Source organism: Podarcis erhardii (assembly GCF_964252035.2).
Source record: "Podarcis erhardii genome assembly, chromosome: 2".
NCBI classification, from domain to species: Eukaryota; Metazoa; Chordata; class Lepidosauria; order Squamata; family Lacertidae; genus Podarcis; species Podarcis erhardii.
In genome coordinates, this window is record NC_138498.1 from 49,677,592 (window position 1) to 49,703,225 (window position 25,634).

Genomic DNA, 25,634 nt, shown 5'->3' on the forward strand with positions numbered 1-25,634 from the left:
CACACCTAATGACCCACCTAAGTGGTACTCAGGATATCACTCAAGAAATCACTCAAGATATCTCTCAAGTAATTAAGGAACAAAAGAAGAAAAGGCACACTAGCCTGGGAACTTCCTCTCTGCCCAGAACATTGGAGGCTATACACCACACCCCCTCTACAGTATTTATAGGAACTCAAACACTGAGATCCTGCTCTGTTCCAGTAACAAGAAGCCGAAAGCACCAGCCTGAAGATGACGAGTGAGACCTCGTCGAAACGTCGCCTAGACACCCCAACTTTTACACGGGAAGACACCCGAGGACACCAAAACCTGCATTCCTGTACCCGTGAAAATCTACGAAAGCATATATATATATATATATATGGAGGTTTTGGTGTCCTCGGGTGTCTTCCCGTGTAAAAGTTGGGGTGTCTAGGCGACGTTTCGACGAGGTCTCACTCGTATAGCCTCCAATGTTCTGGGCAGAGAGGAAGTTCCCAGGCTAGTGTGCCTTTTCTTCTTTTGTTCCTTAATTACTTGAGAGATATCTTGAGTGATTTCTTGAGTGATATCCTGAGTACCACTTAGGTGGGTCATTAGGTGTGGATTAGTTGCTAAAGTCTTTGTGTCTTGACCTCTTGAACTTTGTGAAGAGTTTTCCTGAGAAGATGGCTGTACTGTACTTAGTTGTGCTCTGGCTTGGCTTCGTGTATAGGGGCGAGCTGTGGTTTTGTGGCTTGTGTCAGCCAGATCTGTGTAGGGATTGCAGGGGGGTGCAGCATCCGGAGGTGCCACCATGGATTGGCTACTGGATGGTGTCTGTAATTCATCTGTGGAGAGGGTCTGGGTTTGGGTCTGGTGTGGTTGATTGGTGTTGGCGTTCTGTGTGCCTCTGGATCTGGTGTCAGTTTTTGTGGGGAGGGCTAATTTCCAGATGTCTGGCAAGCGGGATGTGTCGTCACGCTTGTTCATGTTGTGAGGGTGTTTCTCTATCTCGATGGCTTCCATGATTATTCTCTTGTGGTGATGTTCCGTGTTAAAGAGCAATTTGGAATCTGCAAAATTAATTTCGTGTCCTGTTTCTTTCATGTGTTGGAAAAGAGAGGAAGTTTTTTCTTCTTTTTTGACGGCATTCTTGTGTTCTGCGATACGTGCATTTATTCGTCTGTTTGTTTGTCCAATGTACGTGGCTGGGCAGACTTTGCAGGGTATTTCATAGATCCCTTGGTTTTCCAACTGGATTTTATCCTTGGGGTTTCTGAGGATATTGGCTATTTTTTGGTTGGTGCAAAAGGCTGTTTTGATATTGTGTTTATGGAGGATTTTGCTAATTTTATCTGTAGTGCCCCTGATATAAGGAAGGAGGGCCATGCCATTGTTTTCTTCTGTGTCTTGGTTTTTTGGGGGTGTTTCCTTTTGGATTAGCTTCGTAATCCTGTTTTGCTGGTATCCATTGGCAATTAACACGTTTGAGAGATTCTGTAACTCAGTTGTCAAGTGGTCTTTGTCAGCCAGGCGTTTGGTTTATATATATATATATATATATTATATATATATTTGGTTTATATATATATTTATTACTGGTGTGAACTAGAATAGTTCCCTTGCACAAGTGATTACGTCCTTTCCTCACACAAATTACTGGTATTACAAACTACAGTGTAAAATTCACATGAAGCAACAGAAACGTAGATGGCACACGGGTTTCCCCACTTTTCTGAAAAGTCCCTTGTGAAGTACACTCCCCACCCCCATTCCATTCACAGCATGCTTAGAATGGTGTTTTGTTTTTGTTTTTTACCTGGGGCTATATACTGTTTTGAGTACATGTTCCATTGACCAATATTTGTAGAAACTTTCAAAATACAGTCGTACCTTGGTTCTCGAATGCCTTGGTACTCATACGTTTCGGTTCCCAAACGCTGAAAACCCAGAAGTGAGTGTTCCGGTTTTCAAATGTTTTTCAGAAGCCAAATGTCCAACGCTGCTTCCGCTTGAGTGCAGGAAGCTCCTGCAGCCAACCAGAAGACGTTCCTTGGTTTTCAAATGTTTCGGGAGTCAAACGGACTTCCAGAACGGATTACGTTCAAGAACCAAGGTACGACTGTATAAAACTGATCAATATTTGTTCAGGTTATAGGTATTGGTGGTGTGTAGGACTTTCCAAAATGATGCCTGGTAATATTTAAATGCCAATCTATTAAAGAAAGATAAAATCCACACACCCCCCAGAAAACTAGTGTTCAGGTTACCAATTAGCAAATTATTTATTACATTTGTGTCTTCTTCCCTCCCTCAAACAAATTCAAGGCATCTATATAGGAATATCAAATTTTATCTAAGCACAAATAAGTGATATTTCTTAGAGTAATAAGTAGTTAACCTAGAGTGCATAAATGCTCTGGGCAGCTTACCACTGGTAGGGCCATTAAAAAAACCCACACCATTCTGGCAAGAGCTTCTGCCCTTCTCAAAGAGCCCAGAAATAGGCAAGAACTGTCCCAGACTTCACAGTGAGCCTCTGAGAGATTCAGGAAGCAATGAAACTATTTTCTGAGCCTCTCTGAAGTCAGCACTAGGTCAAAAAAAAACAACCACCCCACACACCCAAAAAAGCACATGCCAGCCTCCAGGGAAAGGAGCATGCTCAGAACTAGAGAGCAGTACAGGAACTTACTTGAAGGTGCTCAAACACCTTCAAAGATCAGCATGGCCTCAAAATTAAATTCCTGCTACTTTTAAGGACAGTTCCAAAACTGAACTAAATGTCAGAAGAATGTAAAAAAATAGTAAATGGAAATCCTTCTCCTCACCTGCACCTGGGATTTGGTATTATCATGCATTGTTGTATATTTCAGAATATTACATGTTTCTTATATTTTATTTTATTTTTAAAAAAGAATTACCTTGCCCCTAGAAGCAAGGGCTAGGTCAATAGCAAACACATATTTTGACTAGCTACCAAGGACAGAAGAGCACATTACAAATGCACAAGTGCACACTTAATTTTTGGTTTAAATGCACATGGAAAAATGAATGGTATTCATACAAATAGATGTTTGAAAACACCTGTTACAGGATTGGCTGGTGTGCATGGACATGTGTATGTTCACTGGAAAACCTGTGTTTGATGCTACACAAGTCTATGAATTCGTCTGTGTGGAGATTTAAACCCAAGTATCCTTGTACCAGTGCTACAGTCTATGAACAGCTTACACTTGCTTTCAGTTACTGCACAATCTGGTATCTACATTAAGTCTATGATTTTCAGAAGAAAATTCTAACCACTAATTGGGCAGAAGAAGAAGACAAAAAGAGAAAAAAATATTTTTTGTTCTGTTCTGTTAAGAGAATTAAGAGTTCTCTTTCTGAACGTTGTGAAGACATTTCCTATACAACAAAATCTTTGCTAGTTATCAGTGGTGTGTTGTTGGTTTTTTTAAAAAACACACAAAAAACAAAATCAACCAGTCTATTTGAAATTCATGATTATCCCTTTACATTCACTGTTGCTTCTCTTTCCATTTTGCCACATTAGAAAAAAAGGGAAACATCTGCACATATTAGTTTTGAGTAGCTAACTTCACACAGGGGAGACTGGAAATCCAGGATGGAACCTCGATTATTCACTTTCTGACATCCCCTCATTTGTTTCCTACTCATTTCAGATAATTTGTTAACGTTCCTTTCATACTTCAAGAAAATAAACAGAGCCCTCTGCCTCACTTGGAGTAGACTGAACCAAAAGGTGCCATAAGGATTTGCAACCAGAGTCACTTTTCCAGACATGATTTTGTTCAAATTATGCCATTTAGAGTCAGCACGCAATGCAAGCAATAAAAATAGCTCCAGCTTGATGAATGGTACAAGAGCCTCTCAGCAGTCTGTAGTTCTCACCTCTGACCTAGTGAACATCCTTTCAAACCTGAAGTGCCCCCAGGAGAACTGGTGTTCCTTGTAATTATTTACCATCTTCTGAGCAGACCTGCTGGGATCTGTACACAGTAAAGCCGCAATTCCTGAATGAGCCAAAACCATAGCAACCTCTGCTTAATATGGTCATGTTCATTTTGCCCTGGCAGTGCTTAATCATTTGAGCTCGTTTACAAGGTGAGCCACTTGCGCCTGCTCTCACATGAGAGGGGACCTTTAATTTAAGGGCACATTCTCACAAGGCACTTGCCTCACAAGGTTAGCTTTCTCTCTCTAAATAACTGCACAGTGTGAAAAAGGCTCTCGTCTGCATCAGATCCCAAGTAATGTCAAGGCACACTTCAAGGTGCTGTTTTTATATATTTAGCCCTAAGCAGTTAGGGGACAGATATTAGGAACAGCCCTGTCCCACCACGTTCACAACAAGTACACAACTAGGCTTCAGAAGAAATTTCTTTTTTGCTTTATTGTAATGTTAAAAGTAGATACAAAGGGGAGAGATATAACAGGGTATGTAAAAGTGCCTCTGTGCGTCATTTGAGCCAAGGAGCTTTCCAGAGACAAGTTATGGGAGAGACAAGCTTCTTGTTCCAAAGGTGCTAGAAGTTAGATCTTTCCTACAGTTTTCTGGGGCCTTTAAAAATAATAGTCTTGACAGGCTTTTGTGCATTTCCTTCTAATAACCAGGACAATGTTTAATAGACATCATTTCAAGGGGGCACTTGATTGGAAATGCATGTTTGAAATTAGAAATGCTCTTAAAAAAAATAAAAAGAGCAAAACTAAATAAATTGTTTCAGCTCACCACTAATTTAAAGGAAGGACCTCCTGTTTTTCTGCATAGTCTATTTATTCCTCTTCTAGCTCTTGTTGGGTTTGAAGGTCTTGGGCTTGTTTGGGGCTAGCTTTCTAAAAGAAAGGTTTATGGGGTAATTTTTAATCAGTTTTAACATAATTTCCCAATTTTATCTTGCTAGTTTTATTGGGGTTTTTTATTTGTTTTAAAGTAATTGCTACCTACTTTAAGACATAAGGTTGAAACAGAATTGAAGGTGTAGGAAATATTGCCCCAAACTGTCAACTTTGCCAGTTGAAATTTGACTTCACTTTTGTTTCCCCATCTCACAACCACAATCTAATCCATCTTCACCTACCTTCTACCAAATTATTCTTAAACCTATGGGAAATGTATTGCACAATAATCAGTGAGCTATCATGGTGAACTGTTATCAAAACCCAACAATAACAACAGGAATATGTCAAACTAGACACAATTAAAAAGCAGTTAGATGAACCACATGGGAGCAAAAAGAAGCACCACACCAATGATAGACATTTTTGTTTGTATAACTGTGCATACACATAAAAGAAAGTACCTCCGGTACTTCTCAATTAATTCAAAGAATTCCTTACAACAGAAGAGTGGGGGCTGGTGTTCACTGGGACTAGTAAGGTGGAAGACAGAGGGAAAAATAGTAGGTGGGGCCAGAGCAAAGGACAGAAAGATCCAATTCTAGTTTTGTTCTACCCTCCTGCTTGCTGAGTTCTACAAGGACAACACTGAGACTAAAGAAGAGGTGGTGGAGGAGGAAGAAGCTGACAGTCAACACCACTTCCTGGGCTGGTTGTAAGTAAGAGGCATAACAGAATAATGTAATTAATGGTCACTAGCACAAGTGACTTAAAAAAAGAAGACTTGTTAGTCCAAAAGTAAAACCAACCTACTTTAGGCGGGTTACTCCCAGGTAAATGATATCTATCTTAGTCAAACCAAAAGAGGATCATCAACACTATGACATGTTAAATCATGATTAGAAATTTCATGCCATCCTTTACTATTTAGGTTCCATCAAATTCCCATAACCTGGCCAAAACCAAGATGAAGAAGGATGTTGATACAGTAGTTCTGGTATTACACTGCTAAACTCAAGGAAACCAAGTAAAGGCCTCAGAGGATCCTGCCTCCTTTCACAAAAGTCCTCTGAGCTTCTTGTTGCTGCCAGGGGCAGATTTAGGGGAGCACAACCAGTTCACCCGCATTGGGCACAAAGCTGAGAGGGCACTGCAGGAGGCATCACAAAAATGATGACCAACGGAAGGTGAGAGGAGTTGTGTGTACTGAACTTTGGCATTGTACAGGGCGCCACTGGAATTTTAAAGCCCAAAGTCTGCCACTGCTGCTATGCTCGTGCTGGTACAAACAACAATACATCATATACAGATGTTCTGTTAGCCTGATATAGTAATTAAAACTTGATGCAGTCATTCAGAAGGAACTGTTAAGTTCAAACTGATGCTTGTTGATGGCTCACCATCACCACCAAAAAACCAGAAAAACAATTTGAGCATTACCCAAGGAGGAAGTATGTGCAAGGAGAAAAGCTTACTAGTCTTCCCGCAAGTTGTATGGTTGGCAGGGCTCAACTGTTCAAGGTACAAGTTTTGGTTTTTCAAATATCAGTGAAACTTGATATCCATTGTTAGATGGAAATCATAAATGTTAACTTTGTTTTGATCACATAACTAAACAATGAACACTGTCTAGCCCACTAACTTCTTTATTACTTATATGTGGATTCAGCGATCTGAATGTCTATTTCAAGAATCATTTTCTAGAAGTGGTATAGATTGAAACAGAAGTGATTCAGTTACAAGTACCTCAATTCAGACATTTCTATCTCCCTCCCCTCTCCCTCTTCTTCCCGACCTTTTAAAAATGCTTTGCCTTTTATATTGGGGGCAGGAAAGTATAAGTAAAGTATCATAAAACTTTAATAAAATGACCTTGGAAGAAAAAGCAAACATGCAATGTATGAACTCCAGACTCCTCCTCATGGCAAGAAAGGATAGAATAAGGCATGCATCAAACTCCTTTAACAAGATGCTTGTTCCATTTTAAGGTTGATTCTCCTGTATATTCCTACCAGTAATATCAAACAGATGTTACAAAGAACCATAGAAATAATTATAGATGTTGCAGACATATTCTGTATTGAAAGATACTATAATTTGATTGCTTCCTTATAACTTTGGCTTTTACAGAGCTGTCCAAGTGGTTTATTTGTTTCATTTATACCTTCAGAGGATGCATACCTTCCTCATAGTTATGTAAGTTGCTGGAGAAAATACCAAGGCACAACATATTTGCATTCAGCTACATTTGAAAATTTGAAGTTCTTAATTAAATAGCTACTGGAAGTATAAGTAATGAAAAGCCCATGTTTGAAGGAGTTGACACTAAAATCCAGGGAAACTTTGTCTCAGTAGACAAGAGAGTTGTTACCTTTTAGTGCTTCATTCTTGTACAGTAAAAATATTTGCAAAGCTTAACTTCACTTTTTTTGTTAAAATGAAGTTATCTTCTTGTAGGAAATACCTGGCATTTTTCAAACAACCTTTATCATCTTTGCTATTGTTAACTTTGGCTAGAAACAAAAGATCAACTTATTGACTGGCACAGAGGACAGGAAAAAGGTGAATGCTGAATGCTGGCTGATTGCTAGGTCTATTAATATTCTGAGAGCCATGCATATGCTGTGACTGCCAGATTATCAACAGCATTTTTAATTTAAGCTTTTATAGTGAATGAGATTCTTTTGCAAACGTACCTTTTCATAAACCTAGAAAAAACCTTTTTGTATGTGAGCTATCAGAGTAAAGTCTTTCAGAATGTCGGGGGCAGAAAATGTTCCAACACATCTATCCTAACCACCCCACATCTAGTGCTAATGACTGGGGAGGATGGTGCACAATCACCTCTCCACTAGTCCCTGTCAGAAGAGTATATCACTGCTGACCAGGGTGCTGTGGGGAGTGGGACTGTTCTGCCACAGGAGAGACTTCTGCTCCACTCAAGCGGACAGTAAGCTACCACCAGTCGTAGACTGTGAAAATACCCTGAAAAAGAGTGTTTCTGGGCAGGCTGAGAGGTAGGATCCTGGTTGCTTTGGGAAACTCTGTGGATTTCCTGGGGGACTTTGTGCCCTTCTCCCCGTGTGGAGCTGGCCTAGCTCCACTAGAAGAAAACAATGTGTGCATCCCATCCCATCCTGTCCCGTTCCGTTCCGTCCCTTCCCCATCCCATTCCCTCTGGCCTGCAGCAGCCAGCAGGGCTTTCCATGTGGTAAAGAATCCACCACTCCTTCCCATCCCCTCACTAGGGCTGCTTTTCCCATTTCTCTTATAAATCACTGTACTGTAAATTTAAGTTAGGCGAGGCTGCAAATTCAATGGCTTGACCATTCTTGCTTAAATTCAAGTTAACCCATATCTTGCAAATATTTCAAGACACGTGACAAGTGACAATCATCACAGAGACATAAGAGATATTTCCATCAAGAAACGTAAGTGATTACAGCACAGCTGTAATCACAGCGTGAATATACCAAAACCACTCTCTTTGTGGTTACCAACTTCTCAGACTCCTCCTGTATAAAATATGTTGAAAAGGAGTTGTAACATCAGCAACCTTCAATTTCTAAATAAATCTACAGCACCAGTAAAAGGAGAAGGAAATGTTTCTCAAATTTGTTACTCGAATATGTTTTTCAGCAAAGAGTTTGTACAATAAACCAAGACACAGCTCAAAATCCACTTCAAGAAGGCATCATACCAAAACCTCACAGCCAAAATTGCTGACTAAAGAACCAAACAAAGCACTTATACTATGCCAAAAATAAAAACTATACTTACAGTCTGGTCAGTTTCAGCGTGTTCTGAAAAAGCAGCTCTGGAAGAACTTGAAGTTTATTTCTGTTCAGCCGCCTAAATAAAGAATGACCAAAGTTAACAAAGATTATTTGGAGACTCTTCCAGGACAGCAAATGTTATGAACAATAAAGGTTTACAAATGGTACTGTACACACAGAATCTTTCAGAGTTTGTTTTTTTTAAGAGTCTGATCTTTGGGGGGACGGGGACAATTGCAGTAAACCTTGAATGCAACCTTTCTTTTCAAATTTTAACTTTTGTGTCTAGGAAGCCTTTCTCTGCCGGTTGCCACACTCCTACCCCAAGAAAATATGACAGAGGGCACAGGGCAAAGAGAGGGATCCTGTTGAACTGAAAACTCCAGGTTTTTTGAGTATTCAACAGGAAAATTTGAAAACCCACATGGCTTTTGAAGCAAACCCAGGATCACACACTGCTAATTACAACTGGTTTCTAAGTATGGAAACCCTGCTTTTTTGAAACTTTAAAGATGCCCTCATTTATACTGTGCTAAGATATATTGGAGATCTTGAAGGATTCAATTCCAGCATTGTTCGTATCTATGACTGTATTCACATCTGCAATATAGTTTTCACCTTCTACAGTTACATTGTGCTTGTTCCATTACTCCAAACACTTCTTTCCTTTTTGTTCCATTTCCAAGGAGTTACATCAGAGCATGCTACGATGCTCAAGTCCGGATTTATTCAGTTGCAGGCAGAATAACACATAGTGTATAAAAGGACACTTCTTTCCACTAAGCATCTAGGTTCGGAAATAGGCATACCATTTATATTCTTGCTCCTTTGTTATATTACCAAACTATTTCTTTTTCAGCCTTTAATTTCCTATGTTATGGTTCATTTAAAAACCCTATGCAGAAGAAGTGAGCCATATAGTACAAACTCCAAGAGCTTCTTTAGACACACCAGTTACACTTTATGACTGATTTGAGATTTGTGAAAATCACTCATACTAAGCCCTTAGATAACTGCTAAAACCCACAGATGCAGCAGGACTAAAGCCACATTTATTCTCTCTTTACACATAGGACCTTAAGGAAGTCGAGGCTCTAGGAACCAGCATCACCTCATCACTGTTCTCTCCCTGATAACAAGATTTCACAGATATAATTTCTATACACTATCCTGGGCACTTCATCTAAGTACATCACAACCTTAATAGGATCTAACAGAAGAAAACAAAAGCATTAATATACAGTATCAGTTAACAAACTGGGAGTGTGATTGAGGAAGGGCAGCCCATGTTTGTGTTAGTATCGTTAACAGCAACAAAAAAATGTTATAATATTTTGTGTTCCTTAGCTTCTAATCCACCAGCTTTTCAAAAGAGATGTGGAATTTAGCAGCTGGGCCAGCAATGCTTTCTTTAGACGTAAAGCTGAGACTTATTATTGGGAACATTTGGGTGTAACTTTGTCATTGTTTAGTTTTGCTAAAGTTATATGAGCTAATCAAATTTATTTGAGACAGCTGCATTTTTTTCTATATATGTTACAGTTAATGTGTGAATTTAGCTAATAACAATTAGTGTGTAAAATGAACCATCCAACTCCAACCATTTTGTACATCAGCTAGTTATTTTGTATATTATTTTGTATAAATTGCTAGCTATTGCTTAGAAAAGTACTAGATTACAGTCATACCTCAGGTTGAAGTTGCTTCAGGTTGAGTGCTTTCGGGTTGCACTCCGTGGCGACTCGGAAGTAACGGAACGTGTTACTTCCGGGTTTCGCCATTCGCGCAGACGGTCAAATTGACGTCACACGCATGTGCGGAAGTGGCCAATCGCAACCCGTGGACGTGGGTTGCATTCGCTTCAGGATGTGAACAGGGCTCCGGAACGGATCCTGTTCATATCCAGAGGTACCACTGTACAATTAATGTGAGCAAAATAAAAATATACTGGAAGACTACATCTGTTTATATTTGGATTCTTTATGCAAAATATGTTTATAGACAATATTTTCAATAAAGTTTTATGAACAAGGGAAATTTTTATTTCACTAAGTTCTGAAAGGAAAAGCAATGAATGCAATCTGTTTAGTGCTACTCTGAATTTAACACATGGTTTATTGAACATAGGCACTGAAGGAAAACATAAAAAAACAGTTGAAATAAATAAAAAAATTGTCCAGTAGCACCTTAGTTGGTCTCTAAGGTGCTACTGGACAATTTATTTATTTTTTTAATTTCAACTGCATCAGACCAACACGGCTACCTTCCTGAATAAAAAAAGGTTGTGAAACCAGCTCCAATTCTATAAGAGACCATAGGAGAGGAAGTGTTTGAATATGGAAACAAGGCTCAGATGAAGTAGAAAGGAGCCGATCACATTGGCTGGCCACTACAAGACAGAGTCCTACATGGTTAAGGGACCATGGGTGAATTCCTGATCCACCTGACCCTTTCTTCTTCTTCCCAAAGTAGACCACAGGTCGTAATAAGATACTGCCTTCCTTTTCCTTGGGACATCTTTCTCTCTATATACACAAGAAAGGATTATATTGTCTTATACATGGCCTGAGTGAAATGTGAAAACAATACTTAAAATATATACTTAAATTTTCTTCCTCCCTAGAATCTGTTTCTGACATTTAATCTGCTTCTGAAGAAACCTTTAAGTCCAGGTCAATTGATAACTTGTGTCATATCCAATAAGCATTATCAAAACATTGTGTCACTAGTATCTTCATATGGTTTACATATATTTAAATATGATATATTCTTGATAACTTTCATGAACCAAAATAAAAGCACTTGCCACGACTCAGAAACAGAGAGGGTCTGACCAGCCAGGTTAGGAGGACCAGTGGTGTAAGCTGTGTGGGTTCTGGATACAGGCCTCAACACTGAACTGAGCCTGACAGCCAGAGGCCCATATCCATAATTTCTCATGCACTCAACCAAAATCTACCAAAAGCAGAGGTAGGTATCAATCATGATACTAATAATCAAGATACCCATAAAGCCTTGTTTGGTCTTTGGTGGTGGGCTAGGACGGCCATAGGCAAACTTGGCCCTCCAGATTTTTTGAGATTACAATTCCCACCATCCCTGACCACTGGTCCTGTTAGCTAGGGATTGTGGGAGTTGTACTCCCAAAACATCTGGAGGGCCAAATTTGCCTATGGCTAGCACTTCCTTCTTACAGTGCCAACACTAACTGAGGTTAGGAGATCTATGATGTGCCAGAGAATATTCCAGTAATGGCACCCCAGTTGTGGAACACCCTCCCTCCTCATGATGATTCCTCCTCTATCTATTTCCTGGCACCACCAGAAGACAAGTTCTCTTCCTCCAGGCTTTTAAATAGGGTTTCTGAATATATTGGGTGTACATGACAAATTGATCTGTCAGTAACAGGTGTTGATTGTATTTTACTGTTATGTTGTGGTGGTCTGCCCCAAGATCACTCTACTACATAAATTAAACTAAACTGGAGAGCTAGAACATTTTAGCAACATTTTCTGTTTCCCTTATGCAATCCCAAACCAGACATGGCATTAAGGTCAAGCTAGACGTGACATTAATTATGTGAATGCAATTAACATACTGTTTTTTTGTTCTGTAAATAGTAGCTGCTGGGAAGCCTGTGCTATCTCAGGACCATGGAGAGTGGGGACCGATAATAAGTTGCCTCTCCAAAGCTATTTACATTTCAAGTGAAGCTCACATAATTAGAGTTACTTCCCAGCAGCCTCTATTTAAACAACAAAAAAGCATGCACATTAATTGTATTAATGCATTTAACTTCACTTCTTCTTTGACCTCAGTGGAGTTCTATCAGAGTACAGAAGCACAGGAGCTCTACTCTGATATTCCTTACCGATTTGCTTTGGAATTATCTTTAGCATTCCCCTACTATTTTCATCATGGTCCTTGTGACTACCCAAATCTGTCCCCAAACTAGATTTTTTAAAATGCAGTTTTATTTTATATGCTTGCAAATCTGACGGCTTGTTAACAGACAGTGGCAAGTTTTAATCTTTTCAGCACTAGCTACTTCATAGCTGGTTTGAACCAAATAGTTCTATGGTAGAGCAAGAGTCTGAGACTTATCTTCCTTTCAACTACAGGAAGAATCAAGTTTTAAATGCCAAGTATATGAGACATTATATAAACAGAAAAACCACAATATGAATAACACAAATATATTCAAATAACTGACATATTACTGCTAACCCCTTATGTTGGAAATCCATTAACAAAAACATACCTAATGTTTTGTTCAGAACTTGATTGCTTTGATCATTTGGCCAATTAAACTCTATTTGTAAAGGTATTTTAGCAGTTATAATTGTCAACTCTTATTTGCTTCTAAAACAGAATCCACTTAGAAAGCGAATTATGCAATTTCTTAGTTCTGTATATGTCATCTGTTAGGATTGTCCTACTCGTGTGTAGGACCCTGGCAGAGACACATGTCTGACTGGCATGTTCTCTCCCTCCTGGTCGGTCATTCGGGAGCTTCAAAAGCTTTCTCCAGCCCAAACATCACAGCGACTGATACCAAAAGGCATCAGCACGCTTACGGAACCTGCAGAGTATTAGTGGTTCACGTAACAAACTCAGTAGCTCAGCATTTTGGCTAATCTACTTTATTTACATATAATACACTAAGAGCATTCTGAATTAGCTCCTTCCTCTTTCTCATCAGACAGCAAAGGGGGGGGGGGAGAGAGAATATAGTCCCACATCACAGAACACAGTAAAAAAAATTCTGTCTCTATCCCTTCCCACTATGTGGAATGAAAACATACACCACCATGTGATAGAAAACAATCCCATGACTGCAAACACAGAGCAAGAATCCTAACATCCTCACCCTCATTTAGATCTCTCCCTCAAGCAAAATAGATTTTTAGGTGTACCTCACAAATCTGTTTTTACTTTCAACTGTAGGACAGATGATCACTTAAAACAATAATAAAAATGGCCAACCTGTTAATTATACCCTGTGATTCTTTTATATGTTCCAAGTTTTTTATTAGCTGAGTTGTTAAATTGTTAAATGGTATATATGGTCTCAAGTAAGGCCTATAACTCAGTGGTAGTGCATCTGTTTTGCATACAGGAGGTTCCAGGTTCGATCCCTGGCATTTCCAAGAAAGGCTGAAAAGGTCCCTTGTCTGGAATCCTGTAGAAGTACTGTCAGTCTGCTAGATAGACCAATGATTTGACTCTGCATAAGGCAGCTTCCTGTGTTCCTATGATGTGTTTCCCAGAAGTCAGAAGAACTTGAAGATGGAGACGCAGAAATCTGAAGTACAGAAAGCAGAGGGTGCTGCTCTGATGTCCAGTCAAAGGCTAAAGGTCAGGCTCCAGGTATTTATCAAGGGGCTTCATTCTCAACAATGAATATACTTTTAAGAACCAGTAAGTTCTTGTGCCTTTCTCCTTCTGTGGTTTGCCAGAAACCAGAAGGGGATAAGCATCATGGCATATCACAGCAGAGAGATTGAGCCCAATGGCTCTTAAAAATTTGTTTACATAGTGTAAACCTGGTTGCACAATACTGTACATCTGAACTAGCTCGGAATCCACTAACTGTAGGGGACACTGTTCAATTCAACACCACAGACGCAGACAATGTGGCACACTGCTGCCAAGACTGTAATTGGATAAACTATTCCAGCATTCTCATGCCATAATAACAGCCAACTCAAATTTTCATGTGAAACAGGAGCAGCTGCTGCAGATTTTAGTTAATATCTGGAGAGCGAATGAGAGTAAACAAAGCAAAGATGAACATAAATAATACTGAGAAGAGAGGAGTGACAATACCATTGGTCAATGAGAGCTGAATAGGTTCATTATTGATGGACTTTGCCCATCATTTGTCAGTTAGGATCAAAGTCTAATGATACTCTTTATAGTGAAGGGTGGAGAAGAAATCTTAAATATAAATAAACTAACAAACGTACTTTACTCTTGCATCTAGCCAGGAAACAAAATCATCTCTGAAGATTTATTGGGAAACTGTAGGCTATTTTAAAGGCATCCACCTTTCTTGACATCTTTTCTGTCCCAACAAGAAAAAATGTCATTCAACCATGACAGGCAATGCAGCTACGATCACACCTAAAGGTGTGTCCTTGCTATGTTAACAACAGGGTTGAAAATATACCTAAGAAAAGGTGACACAGCTAAACTCTCATTAAGCTCTCTTTAAGAGTGCTGCAGACAAATTCTAGAGTTATGGGTGAGCAGAGAGGGAGCCAAGTTTGCTGACTTGAAATTGTACAGGGCGGTTAAAGCAAAATGGGATTGTAAAGATCTCCAAAAATTACCTCTCTGAACTTGGTGAATGGATAGTAAAATGGCAAATGCAATTTCAATGTAAACAGGTGTCAAGTGGTGCATGCTGGGGCATAAAAAATATATTCCATATATATGCTTATGGTTTCTAAATGGGTGGTGGCTGATAAGGAACAGCCTTGGGATTGTAGTGGATACCCGATTCATTGCAACTGTGAAAAAAGTGAATTCCATCCTAGGGATCATTAGGAAGGAATTGAAATTGAACTGTGGCTCTACAAATCTATGCTGTGACCACACTTGGAATACTGTGTACAATTTTGGTCACCTCACTTCAAAAATAATGTAGGAAAGGCTCTGAACAGGGCAACCAAGATGATCAAGGGACTGGAGCAACTCCCCTTTGAGGAAAGGTTCCAATGTTTGGAGCTTTCTAGTATTGAGAAAACATGAGTGATAGAGGTGTACAGTGGTACCTCGGGTTACATATGCTTCAGGTTACATACGCTTCAGGTTACATACTCCGCTAACCCAGAAATAGTGCTTCAGGTTAAGAACTTTGCTTCGGGATGAGAACAGAAATCGTGCTCCGGCAGCGCAGCAGCAGCAGGAGGCCCCATTAGCTAAAGTGGTGCTTCAGGTTAAGAACAGTTTCAAGTTAAGTATGGACCTCCGGAACAAATTAAGTACTTAACCCGAGGTACCACTGTGTAAACATATGTACGGTGCGGTGAAAGTGGATAGAGAATTTTTTCTTCTTCTTCTTTCAAAGCACTAGAACTCAGAAACATCCAAATACAGTGGTGCCTCACAAGACGAAAAGAATCCGTTCTGCGATTCTCTTCGTCTAGCGGTTTTTTTGTCTTGCGAAGCAAGCCCATTGACAGCTTAGCGGATTAGCGCTATTAGCGGTCTAGCGGCTTTTAGCGATCAGCTGAGAGGCGGCTTATCAGCGGATCAGCTGTTAAGCGGCTTAGCGCTTAGGAAAAGGGCGGAAAAAGCGGAAAAAACCCCGCGGGAAGTCGCAAGATTTTTTCGTCTTGCGAAGCAACCCCATACAGAAATTCGTTTAGCGAAGCGCCTCCAAAACGGAAAACCCTTTCATCTAGCAGGTTTTCCGTCTTGCGAGGCATTCGTCTTGCGGGGCACCACTGTAAGCTGAATGCTGGAAGACTCAGGAAAAATAAAATAATAAAGTATTTCTTCACACAATGCAGAGTTTAAAGATGAAATCAGCTCCCGCAAGAGGGAATGATGACCACCAATTTGGATGGCTTTAAATCAGGGGTGGGGGACATTTTCTGGCCAGAGGTCATATCTTTATGTCCCACACTTCTAGCAGGCCAGAGTTGGCAAGTGGGAAGGGCCATCCACCTGTCAATCACCTGGCATCATAGTAACACCAGATGATGCTTTCGTTTGAAACCCTCTGTTACTGAAATTTCGAAGCAAACCACAAGGCTTTCAAATAGCCCTTTGTAAGTATCCTAATGCAGATGAGGTCATCTGTGGCTACTAGCCATCATGGCTATGTTTTACCTTTGCTGTTGGAGGCAGTATGCCTCAGGATACCAGCTGGATACCATCCTGTGCTTTTATGTGATAGTCAAGACAGAAGAGGGTGCAAATAAAGAGGACCTAACATTCCACTAATGCATTTAGAAGTACAAACATTAATATACATGTCACAGAACTACAAAATTGTTTAAGCAAAGAATATACAGAAACAACTAAAGTAATAGTTCCAGAAGCTTTAGTTCTATGCTGTGCTTTCTTCATTCACAACTGTAATCCTTGGCCTGGAAGCATAGGAATCGTGGTTTTAAATCCTCTGGTCTATTTAAACATGACCTTTTTTGTTTTTCCTTGAGTTCTTATGGGTCACTGACCTACTATGCAAATGTTTTTGATGAAATCGGGATGGCTTATTATTCTATTAGTTAAAATAAGCTTCTGTGTTTTTCAGGCCTGTGCAGATGCACCCATGCAAACCAAAATAATTTATCAAAATATGTTCCTTGTGGTCTTTCTAGCTGCCCTTTTCCTGAATTTGGCTTCCTCCTGTGAAGGCCTGTTGACAGAGCTGCTAATGGCTTCCTCTGTAGAAGAGGCGCCAAATTTTTAAGTGTTTAGGAAGGAGCAAAGTCCACTCTCATCAGTAAAGGGAGATCAAAAAAGGTTCCATGTTGCAGAGTGTAGTTATTGCTTACTGAAGACAGACATGCTGTATCATGAATGGAGCTCAGTATTACTGTTCTGTCATTCATATTAGCAGACCAATAATGCTGAACAGGCAACACTGATTAAGGATTTCATTCCAATTCATATATCACAGAGCCCAACAAACAAAGTGCAAAAAGATATAATAGCTGCTGGAAGTTCCATTGCATTTCTATCCCAAGTTGTATAGTTGTTCAATTCAAGACATTTTCTTGTTCATATTAATAAACCGCTTCTAAAAGGCAGCAGCTGACACTAGCCAGGGAGGTTTAATTACCAACTGCTTCAAGCCTTTTAAAAATAAAACAAATGCCCCCCCACCCACAAAATAATTAAATAAAAACCTTGGTTTTCTCCTTTACTTCTTCATGCATTGTGTGACATTTCTTCCTGTGAATAGGAACACATCTTTTATATCTAACCACTAACCACACATAGTATAAAACATGCTAATTTGATTAAGTCATAACTACACTGTCCAGCATGGTACTGAATTTCTTAAGTAAATGTGTGTGTTAAAGTGCCTATCTACATCCTTAATATATTTGGAATCATTCCAACCCAGTTCCCGATGCCATGAACCCCTGGTCTAGTTCATAGGTAATGCTTACTTATGGTTCCCTTGATCACCCAAACATGGTCCAGTGGCTTAACCATGGTTTATAAGCCACAAACCATGCTGGTAATTCATAGTTTGTAAAGCTTGCTTTACGTTAACTCAACACTCATTAATTATTGTATTGCAAGCCAGCCTCATCCAAAATCTGTAGAGCTGCAAGTAAAGTAGAAACTACAACATAACCATCTTCTGGACATCTCTCCTTGCCAATAAGCTGTGAGTCAGCATCACTAGTCAATGATAACTTGAGGTTTAATCATGGTTTATTATCCAAATCATGGAAATACAAGCTGCGGCTTGGTGTCACATGCCAACTAGGCTACTGAATAATCAGAAATGTGTGTATAATGCAGATTGTTGTGTACAAAACTTAAGATGCTTGTTGAAAACTTAATACTCTGTCCATTCTCAGTGCCGGTGTATAAGTGGCTATCAACACTAATACTTCATTACTATTATATCAGTGCATTACTCTTTTCCATTAGACTATTTACCAGTGGACAAATGTTTGGTTTTTTTTTAACCTGTCTGGCAATTCTCCTTAGTTACGGTAAGTTTCTAGACACTGCATAGCTCTAAAGCTGTGGTAGGACCATCAGCCTAATTTTGCATGCGGAGAAAGGGAGAGAGAGAAACTATACAGTGTTGTAAATTCTGTCCACTTTTTGCTCTGGCTGTGACCATCATGAGATGCAGTCTCTGACAGATTTTTCCGATAGAAAATGTTTCCTACTCTTGCTCTAAGGGAACATTAAGAAGATAATCTAATTATATCATTTTAGATTTGTTCCAATGTAATGGATAATAGGAAGCTGCCTTAGACAGAATTAGACCATTGGTCTGTCTTGCTCAATATTGTCTATAAGTGAGCAGCAGCAGATCTCCAGGGTTTCAGCCCTACCAGAATATGCCAGCTATCAATTAATTAATTAATTAATTAATTAATTAGATGCTAGCAGCTTTATACCTGGTGGAATTCCAAGAAACTAAAAAAAAACACAGTGCAGTTTTCAAATCAGTAGTTAAAATCAGTTTAGTTTTGAACGATTCAGTCCACCATCTTGATTCAAAGTGGTGTCCAACTATATCCGAACAATTGTATATCAACTGTTACTATGTTGGGAATTGGTGCCCTCTCCTCCCCATAGTGATCTGACAGGAAAAGGTAGCAGGCTTCTCATATACTGTTCATGGATCCAAATGCAATCAAAGCCTTAACAGTTTGTATTTATACTTCCATAAGAATATTTCCAAAAGCTCAAAGAGAAAGAGGCTAAATCAGAACAAGTCTTTAGTTAACTGGATGTTACACAAGCAATCTTTGTCCACTGCACTTAGTTTTAATCAGTATCAGCCACAGGATAAAATTTGAATCTTGAAAGAATTGTTACCCTAAAGCATAAATCCAACATGACCTAAGTAATATGAAACATCTGAACAAACATTTATTTACCCCAATTCACCAACTTTTTATCCACTAATCAGGAAACTATTCACAAAGAATTTCAGAACATTCCTTTTGAATGAGGAAAATATACTTTGACGCAGCCCAAATTTATCTCCCACCCTCCTCTCCCTGTAAATATCGCATAAAAAATGAACTGTCCATTTCCAGTGCAGTCATCTCGAATTTGCCAGTGGCTACCTTTCCACTCAGAGTAAAGCCTTTTTTAAAAGCCCACCATGAAAGCAGCTCAAAACAGTCAAAATAACTTATCTGAAACATGAAAATGGGATTCTGTAACTAGATCTTCCCCAATATACAGAATTGGCTTACACTGGAGTACAGCTTCTGGAAGACTGGGAGTGGAGGTTAGTTTCCATGTGTACAAACTACATTCCAACATATGAACTAAGCACCCAAATCAACAACCTGCACTATGTACACTACATGGAGCCAATAATATATAGATTTTTTTTACAGCCTATAATAGACTTTTAAACTGGTCCTTCTCCTTTAATAAGAATAACAAGTTTTCAGCTATTCACATCTCTGCAACTGTGAAGCTCTACTATACTTGCCTACACAGTACTGGGCATAACTGATTTCAGAGCAGCCACCGCCAGCTCTGACTGAACAGCAGTTTTCCTATGGTGCAACCTTTTCCAAGGCCACATTTTATTTGCACTTAGTAATTTCAACCACCCTAAGTATTTTGCTGTCTATTAAAGTAAATCATTGCATTATGGTTTGAGAACTTATATGCATCCAAACGCTTAATCTAAGTTACAGTTTTTAGGAAGCGTAAATCTTCAAAGTAACATAACTTGAAAGCTGTCAACAAGTGTGTTTTTGGCCTGAATACAATCTATAGACCTTTTCATATATTCAAAATTTACATGCAGGAACCATAACAAGCAATAAATTTCAAAGAAAAATGTCTATATTTTTAGTTTGTAGTTTTAGCTCTACTTTGATGTGTCGGCAAGTGAAATACTATTAAAACAACATTCATTTGGCATTGAAGTTTCATGCCTTTTGAACAACCACAAATGAAGCAAGTATTATTTCCACTGATATTTTATTGCAATATTAATGACTATTTGGCCAGAGAGAGTCTAGCTGTCATAACAGCTACTTTATTAAAAAGGGCTAATAATATTTTTTCATCTAATATAACAGATCAAACTACAAGTGTAATTAAATATTTTCAACAAGAGTAAAAAAGAAATTGTATGAATAAAATCCCGTTTTAAAATGCGGCCTAATGTTCAATACTGAACTCTGCAAACTGCATTAGTGAAAAGGCAATCCCATTCAGCCTACGGCAAATTATGTCACACTTTCCATGACATGTGAACACTTGCAGGGATTGGCCACATTTTATTAGAGCTCATTTACACAACCATTTGAGCCTTTGGCAACTGTGGGCTTTGTCAGGCTATGCTACTGGAGGTTGGGCCAGATGGTGTTATTCACCACATGCTAAGCTGAGCCTACACTGCCTTTTGGTATTCAGCTGCCAACTGTAGATTTTCAGTAACGGCAATTGAACACCATAAGCCAGTCTGAACTTTGACCATATCAGCACATGGCTCCTATCTGTCCTCTCTGATGAAAAGAACCACTACAACTACACCCCACAGCTTTCTCACTATATTAAGATGCAAGGTTTAATACATTGTGCATGAATTGGGGGGGGGGGAGAGAATGCAATACTTCTCAACTTTTCTCCTCAAACATCTTCTTCCTGTACACCTTCCTTATCCACTGAATGTTCTCTCTACTCTGTTGCAGCCAAACCATGTTGCTTCTCCATTTACAATTTTGCAGAAATTCAGCCCTTTCTCTCTGTCACCTTGGCAAAAACTCTCATTCATGCCCTGCTCATCTATTATCTCAGCTTATGCAATCTTCTCTCTGGTGTTCTGTTTTCTCAACTTTATACCCTCACATATATCCAGCACTCTGCTGCCAAAATCATTCATTCCCTGGCCATCTGATCACCTTAAATCCCTATGCACTGGCTTCCTGTCGATTCCTGGATCTAGCACAACCTGCTTTGCCTTTATTTTCAAAGTCCTACACAGCTTCCCTGACCATCTCTCGTGATGGTCTTATTGTTGGGTATTTGTAGTATGGTAGCGCTGCAGAGAGCTTGCTGGGGAGACCATGCATTAAAAAGGGACTCAAAAATAACTTAAACAAGGTTTTAATTACAAAAAAACAAAAACTCCTTATACACTAAATACATTAACAACAAACCAGACCCAACCACCAACCCAACCCCCAGGGTAATGGGAGAGCTAGGTGCTGCTCCTTATATACTACATGCAAATGCTGACACACCTTAATCAATGCAACTCAGCAGCACCTGCTATGTTTCACAGCTGTAAAGCTGGGTCTCGTTATCTTGCTCTGGCCCTTGCTCTGGCCCCTTAAAGACATACACATTAGGTGGAACAATGATGAACCTTTACATTTAAAGAAACCATTCAACACTTATAGCCTGATATATCACTGTGCGTTAGAGTTCCTTCTCCAGATTCTTCAATTACCCAAAGATCTCCATCCATTCTCCCTTTCTGCCATGTATACTTAGAACTGTCTGGCAGAACAACTTCACATCTCTCCTTAAAGCCCACCTTTGTATTAACCTCCCTACTTCATAAGGAGCAACTGATGGAGTTGGTTATGTTTAGCCTGAAGAAGAGGTGGTATGACAGCCATCTTCAAATAACTGAAGGGCTGTCACACAGAAGATGGCACAAGATTCTTTTCTGCTGCTCCAGAGGGCAGGGTCTGAGCCAATGAATTCAAATTACACAAAAAGCAATTCCAACTAAGCATTAGGAATGACTTTATGAAAGTAAGAGCTGTTTGACAGTGGAACAAACTACCTAAGAAGGTGGTGGACTCTCCTTCATTGGAGGTTTTTAAGCAGGGGTTGGATGGTCATCTGTCAGGGATTATTTAGCTGTGATTCACGCATTGCAGTAGGTTGGACTAGATGACACTTTGGGATCTTTCCAGCTCTACAATTCTAGGATGCCTATGCCCTTCAGGAACTTGGCATGCAACTCAGTTAAAGCATGTGCAACTGAAATATCTGTATTATCTAACTCTGTTGATTCCCCTGTGTTGAATTTTAGATTGTAAGATTCTTGTAAGAAACTATTCTTTTGTACTCTGTAAAATGTCATGCACACTGGTGGTGCTATTATGGTTATTATTCAGTGCTTTTCATAGATCACAAAATAGCAATCATAACTTGTTTATTCAGTTTTAACAGCTTGAATATATTCCATCCTCAAGCTCAAACCATTTCCCCACCCCCCAGAGTGAGACAGCTGCTATGTTAACATGTATAGTGGTACCTCGGTTTAAGAACAGTCCTGTTTAAGAACGATTCGGTTTATGAACTCCACAAAACCAAAAATAGTGTACCGGTTTGAGAACTTTACCTCGGTCTAAGAATGGAATCCGAACAGTGGAAGAGCACCAGCAGTGGGAGGCCACATTAGGGAAAGCGCACCTCAGTTTAAGAATGGTTTTGGTTTAAGAACGGACTTCAGGAATGGATTAAGTTCGTAAACCAAGGTATCACTATGTGATATGCCACCCCTACCCCACCCTCCATCACATCAAGATAGCTTTACCATCTCTCAACTGTACAATTTAGATGGTTTAGCAAGAGAGAATACTTACAGCCGTTCAAGTTGCTTTAGATCCTGAAATGCTCCACGTTCTATTACACTAATTAGATTCTCTTCCAAATGCCTATTTTAGAAAAAAAAGATATTTGATGATGTTAAAAATATAAGCAATCTTCAAATTACTCAAATTGCCTATGTAAAAAATAAATACATCACAAAGGTTAGCTTCCCACTCTTTCCAAAACAAATGTTTATTATATTCAACTAGCCTTCATCCCAAAGGGATCTCAAGGCAGCGAATAGCAAACCACTAAAATACAATGTTGCAAAACATTCACATTAAAATAGAACTATTAAACAATCTAAAAACCAGTCATATTAACTAGGGAAACAGAGAAGATACCAACTCATCCCTCCCCAAATGAAAACAATTCCTGCTTAAAAATGAGTTTATCCATTAGTTTCTTTTCTTATCTATCATATGACAATGACACTGACTAATAAGGGCATAGAAATTAGATGTGGCATAGGGGAAGGGCGGTGACAGAATTCCTTGCGTCAACTTATATGTTTGGTAGAAGACAGTAATAGGTTAAAAAGGTTGCAATCCTATGCATTACCCAGAAATAGACGACAATGAACACAGTAGAACTTGCTTATGAGTAAACATATATAGGATTATGCAGTACAGGGTGTAGTAATCATCAGCTCTACTTAGCTACTGAATGACATGTGCATCAAGTGTTAATCAGGCTTGAAGTATTGTTATCAACTTAACAGAAAACCATACCAATTGAAAAACTCTATATAAGAGCTATCAGCTGATTTATATCTGTCTGTGTTAGATCTGTAATGTCTCTTTCATGCATGCAAGTTATTACTGTGGTCTTTGAGTGACTAACAGCCATGTACAAACTTGGCCTCAGGCTGCAATTCTAAATACCAGAATTCAGCTGAGTTCAACATGACTTATTTGACTAACCATATTCGGGGGGGGGGGGGGGGACTTGTTAAAGTCACACATTTTATTAGTGAGCATTTAATGGTTTGCTAACACATTTGCACACAGATATTTCTACCACAGCATAACTTCAATAAATCAGACCATTGTCTGTTGTTGTTTTTTTGTTGGTGTCACTTATGAAATGTCACTTAGGCAGTAATGCTATTCACACTTTTTCTGGGTGTGAACTCGCTGAACTGAGCCGGCTTTTACTATTTAGGACTGCACTGCTTAAGTCTAAGTCAATATCCTACAGAACTCTACAGAACTTCCTGCTTACTAATTTAGTAAAGTCAATTTACAAGCAAGCGAAATGATACAATAGACTTATCAAAATCAAGTGTGGAAAGTGCAATGTGCCTGACATTGTACCTTTGAAAAGTGTACTTTTCGCATATAAATTCAATACAGTGTATGCAGCACAGCTGTGTATCAACTTGAAGACTGACAACACAGAGGGAATTTTATTGCTTGTGGTAGATAGCTGCTGAATACTAAAATAAAAGGAACTGCTTTAGGGAGACTCCCCCCCCCCCAATACTCACAGAACACGAAGATTCTTAAGCCCAGCAAAGTCCACCTTTGTAATCCTTGTAATGTTGTTTCTGTCTAAGTCACTGCAAAAGAAAAAGTAAATTCATGTTTGAGAAATGCACCTGCTAGGCATTTCAACAATTTAAGAAATAACTATCTGTCTGAGAGGGAGAGAGCGCACCTAGGAAGACAAGATTAATTTATTCATGCCACAAGGCATTTAGCAAGTTTGTAAAGACTGGTGTGCCAGACAAGACCAATTGGTACTTGAATAATGTCAGCAACTTGCTGCAGGCAATACTACTACTAGAGCTATTACTGCATTTCCCTTTTCACAACTCTATCACTCTTTTCCAGAACAACCACAGATGGCTACTCAACTGAAGTTAATTAACTATATGAAAGTCAGGGCACTGTTGCAAGCCAAAATAATAATAATAATACTTTTCCCAGTACTGAGCCGGAGCTGAACCAAATTTAAATGTCACTATCACACCGAACTAGTACTGGTCCGTTCTGCAGAGAAACATGTCTTGTTTCCAGGGCAGAGCAAATTGGTAGTCATGGTTGCCTATACTATTGAGAAGAGTAATACTTTTCTAAATACCGGCACACATGGAATTTTGCATAATTTGACATTTTATATTTATTTTAATGTATAGGCAGTACATTAAAAAAACCTCTCTTGGTGTTAACACTGAGATTTTCATGTACGCTTTTAAAAAGCAAAATCCAGGCTGTGATAGTTTCAAATATTAGCTTTCCCTATCTAATACTATACACTGCAGTCCTGTTGTCTATTACATAACAATGCATTTTTCCTGTCCCTGTATTATTATAAAATCTGCATCATAAACACTAATCATGAATAAAGATGCTACTTGACAACATGCATACAAAATGATTTTATGTACACATTTTAAACTGATTTGTATTATTCAGAATCTAAATTCCCTTGATGCACAATTTGTTTTCTTCACATTTTCTGCTTCAGTTTAAACATTGTCTGTCATATCTCCACTTGTAGAATCAGTACTTCATGAAGCTCATGGTAATTGATTTTTAATCTATGTGTAATTTTTAATTAATATCCCATCCTGTAGATAAACATATTACCTTGCTGCTTGTAAATACTAAAACATAAAATGGGCACATAATAAAAAAATGATAAAATTTAATCTTAAACATGTTTATTGAGAAGTTCCAGTATGCTATTCAAGGTTAATCCCAGTTAACCACCCACAGACTTCTAGCC

General features: G+C 39.0%; 1 protein-coding gene across 2 annotated transcripts in view; it reads right to left on the reverse strand.

Annotated features, from left to right (window-relative positions):
* SLIT3 (slit guidance ligand 3) overlaps positions 1–25,634 on the reverse strand; it is a 418,035-nt gene that overhangs the window by 355,390 nt on the left and 37,011 nt on the right. For both annotated transcript variants that reach the window (XM_081845905.1, XM_081845904.1), the window contains exons 2-4: positions 24,391–24,462; positions 22,895–22,966; positions 8,608–8,679 (exon numbers count right to left, since the gene is read on the reverse strand). In XM_081845905.1, coding sequence (XP_081702031.1) covers positions 8,608–8,679; positions 22,895–22,966; positions 24,391–24,462 — 216 coding nt within the window. The remainder of the gene's footprint in view (positions 1–8,607; positions 8,680–22,894; positions 22,967–24,390; positions 24,463–25,634) is intronic.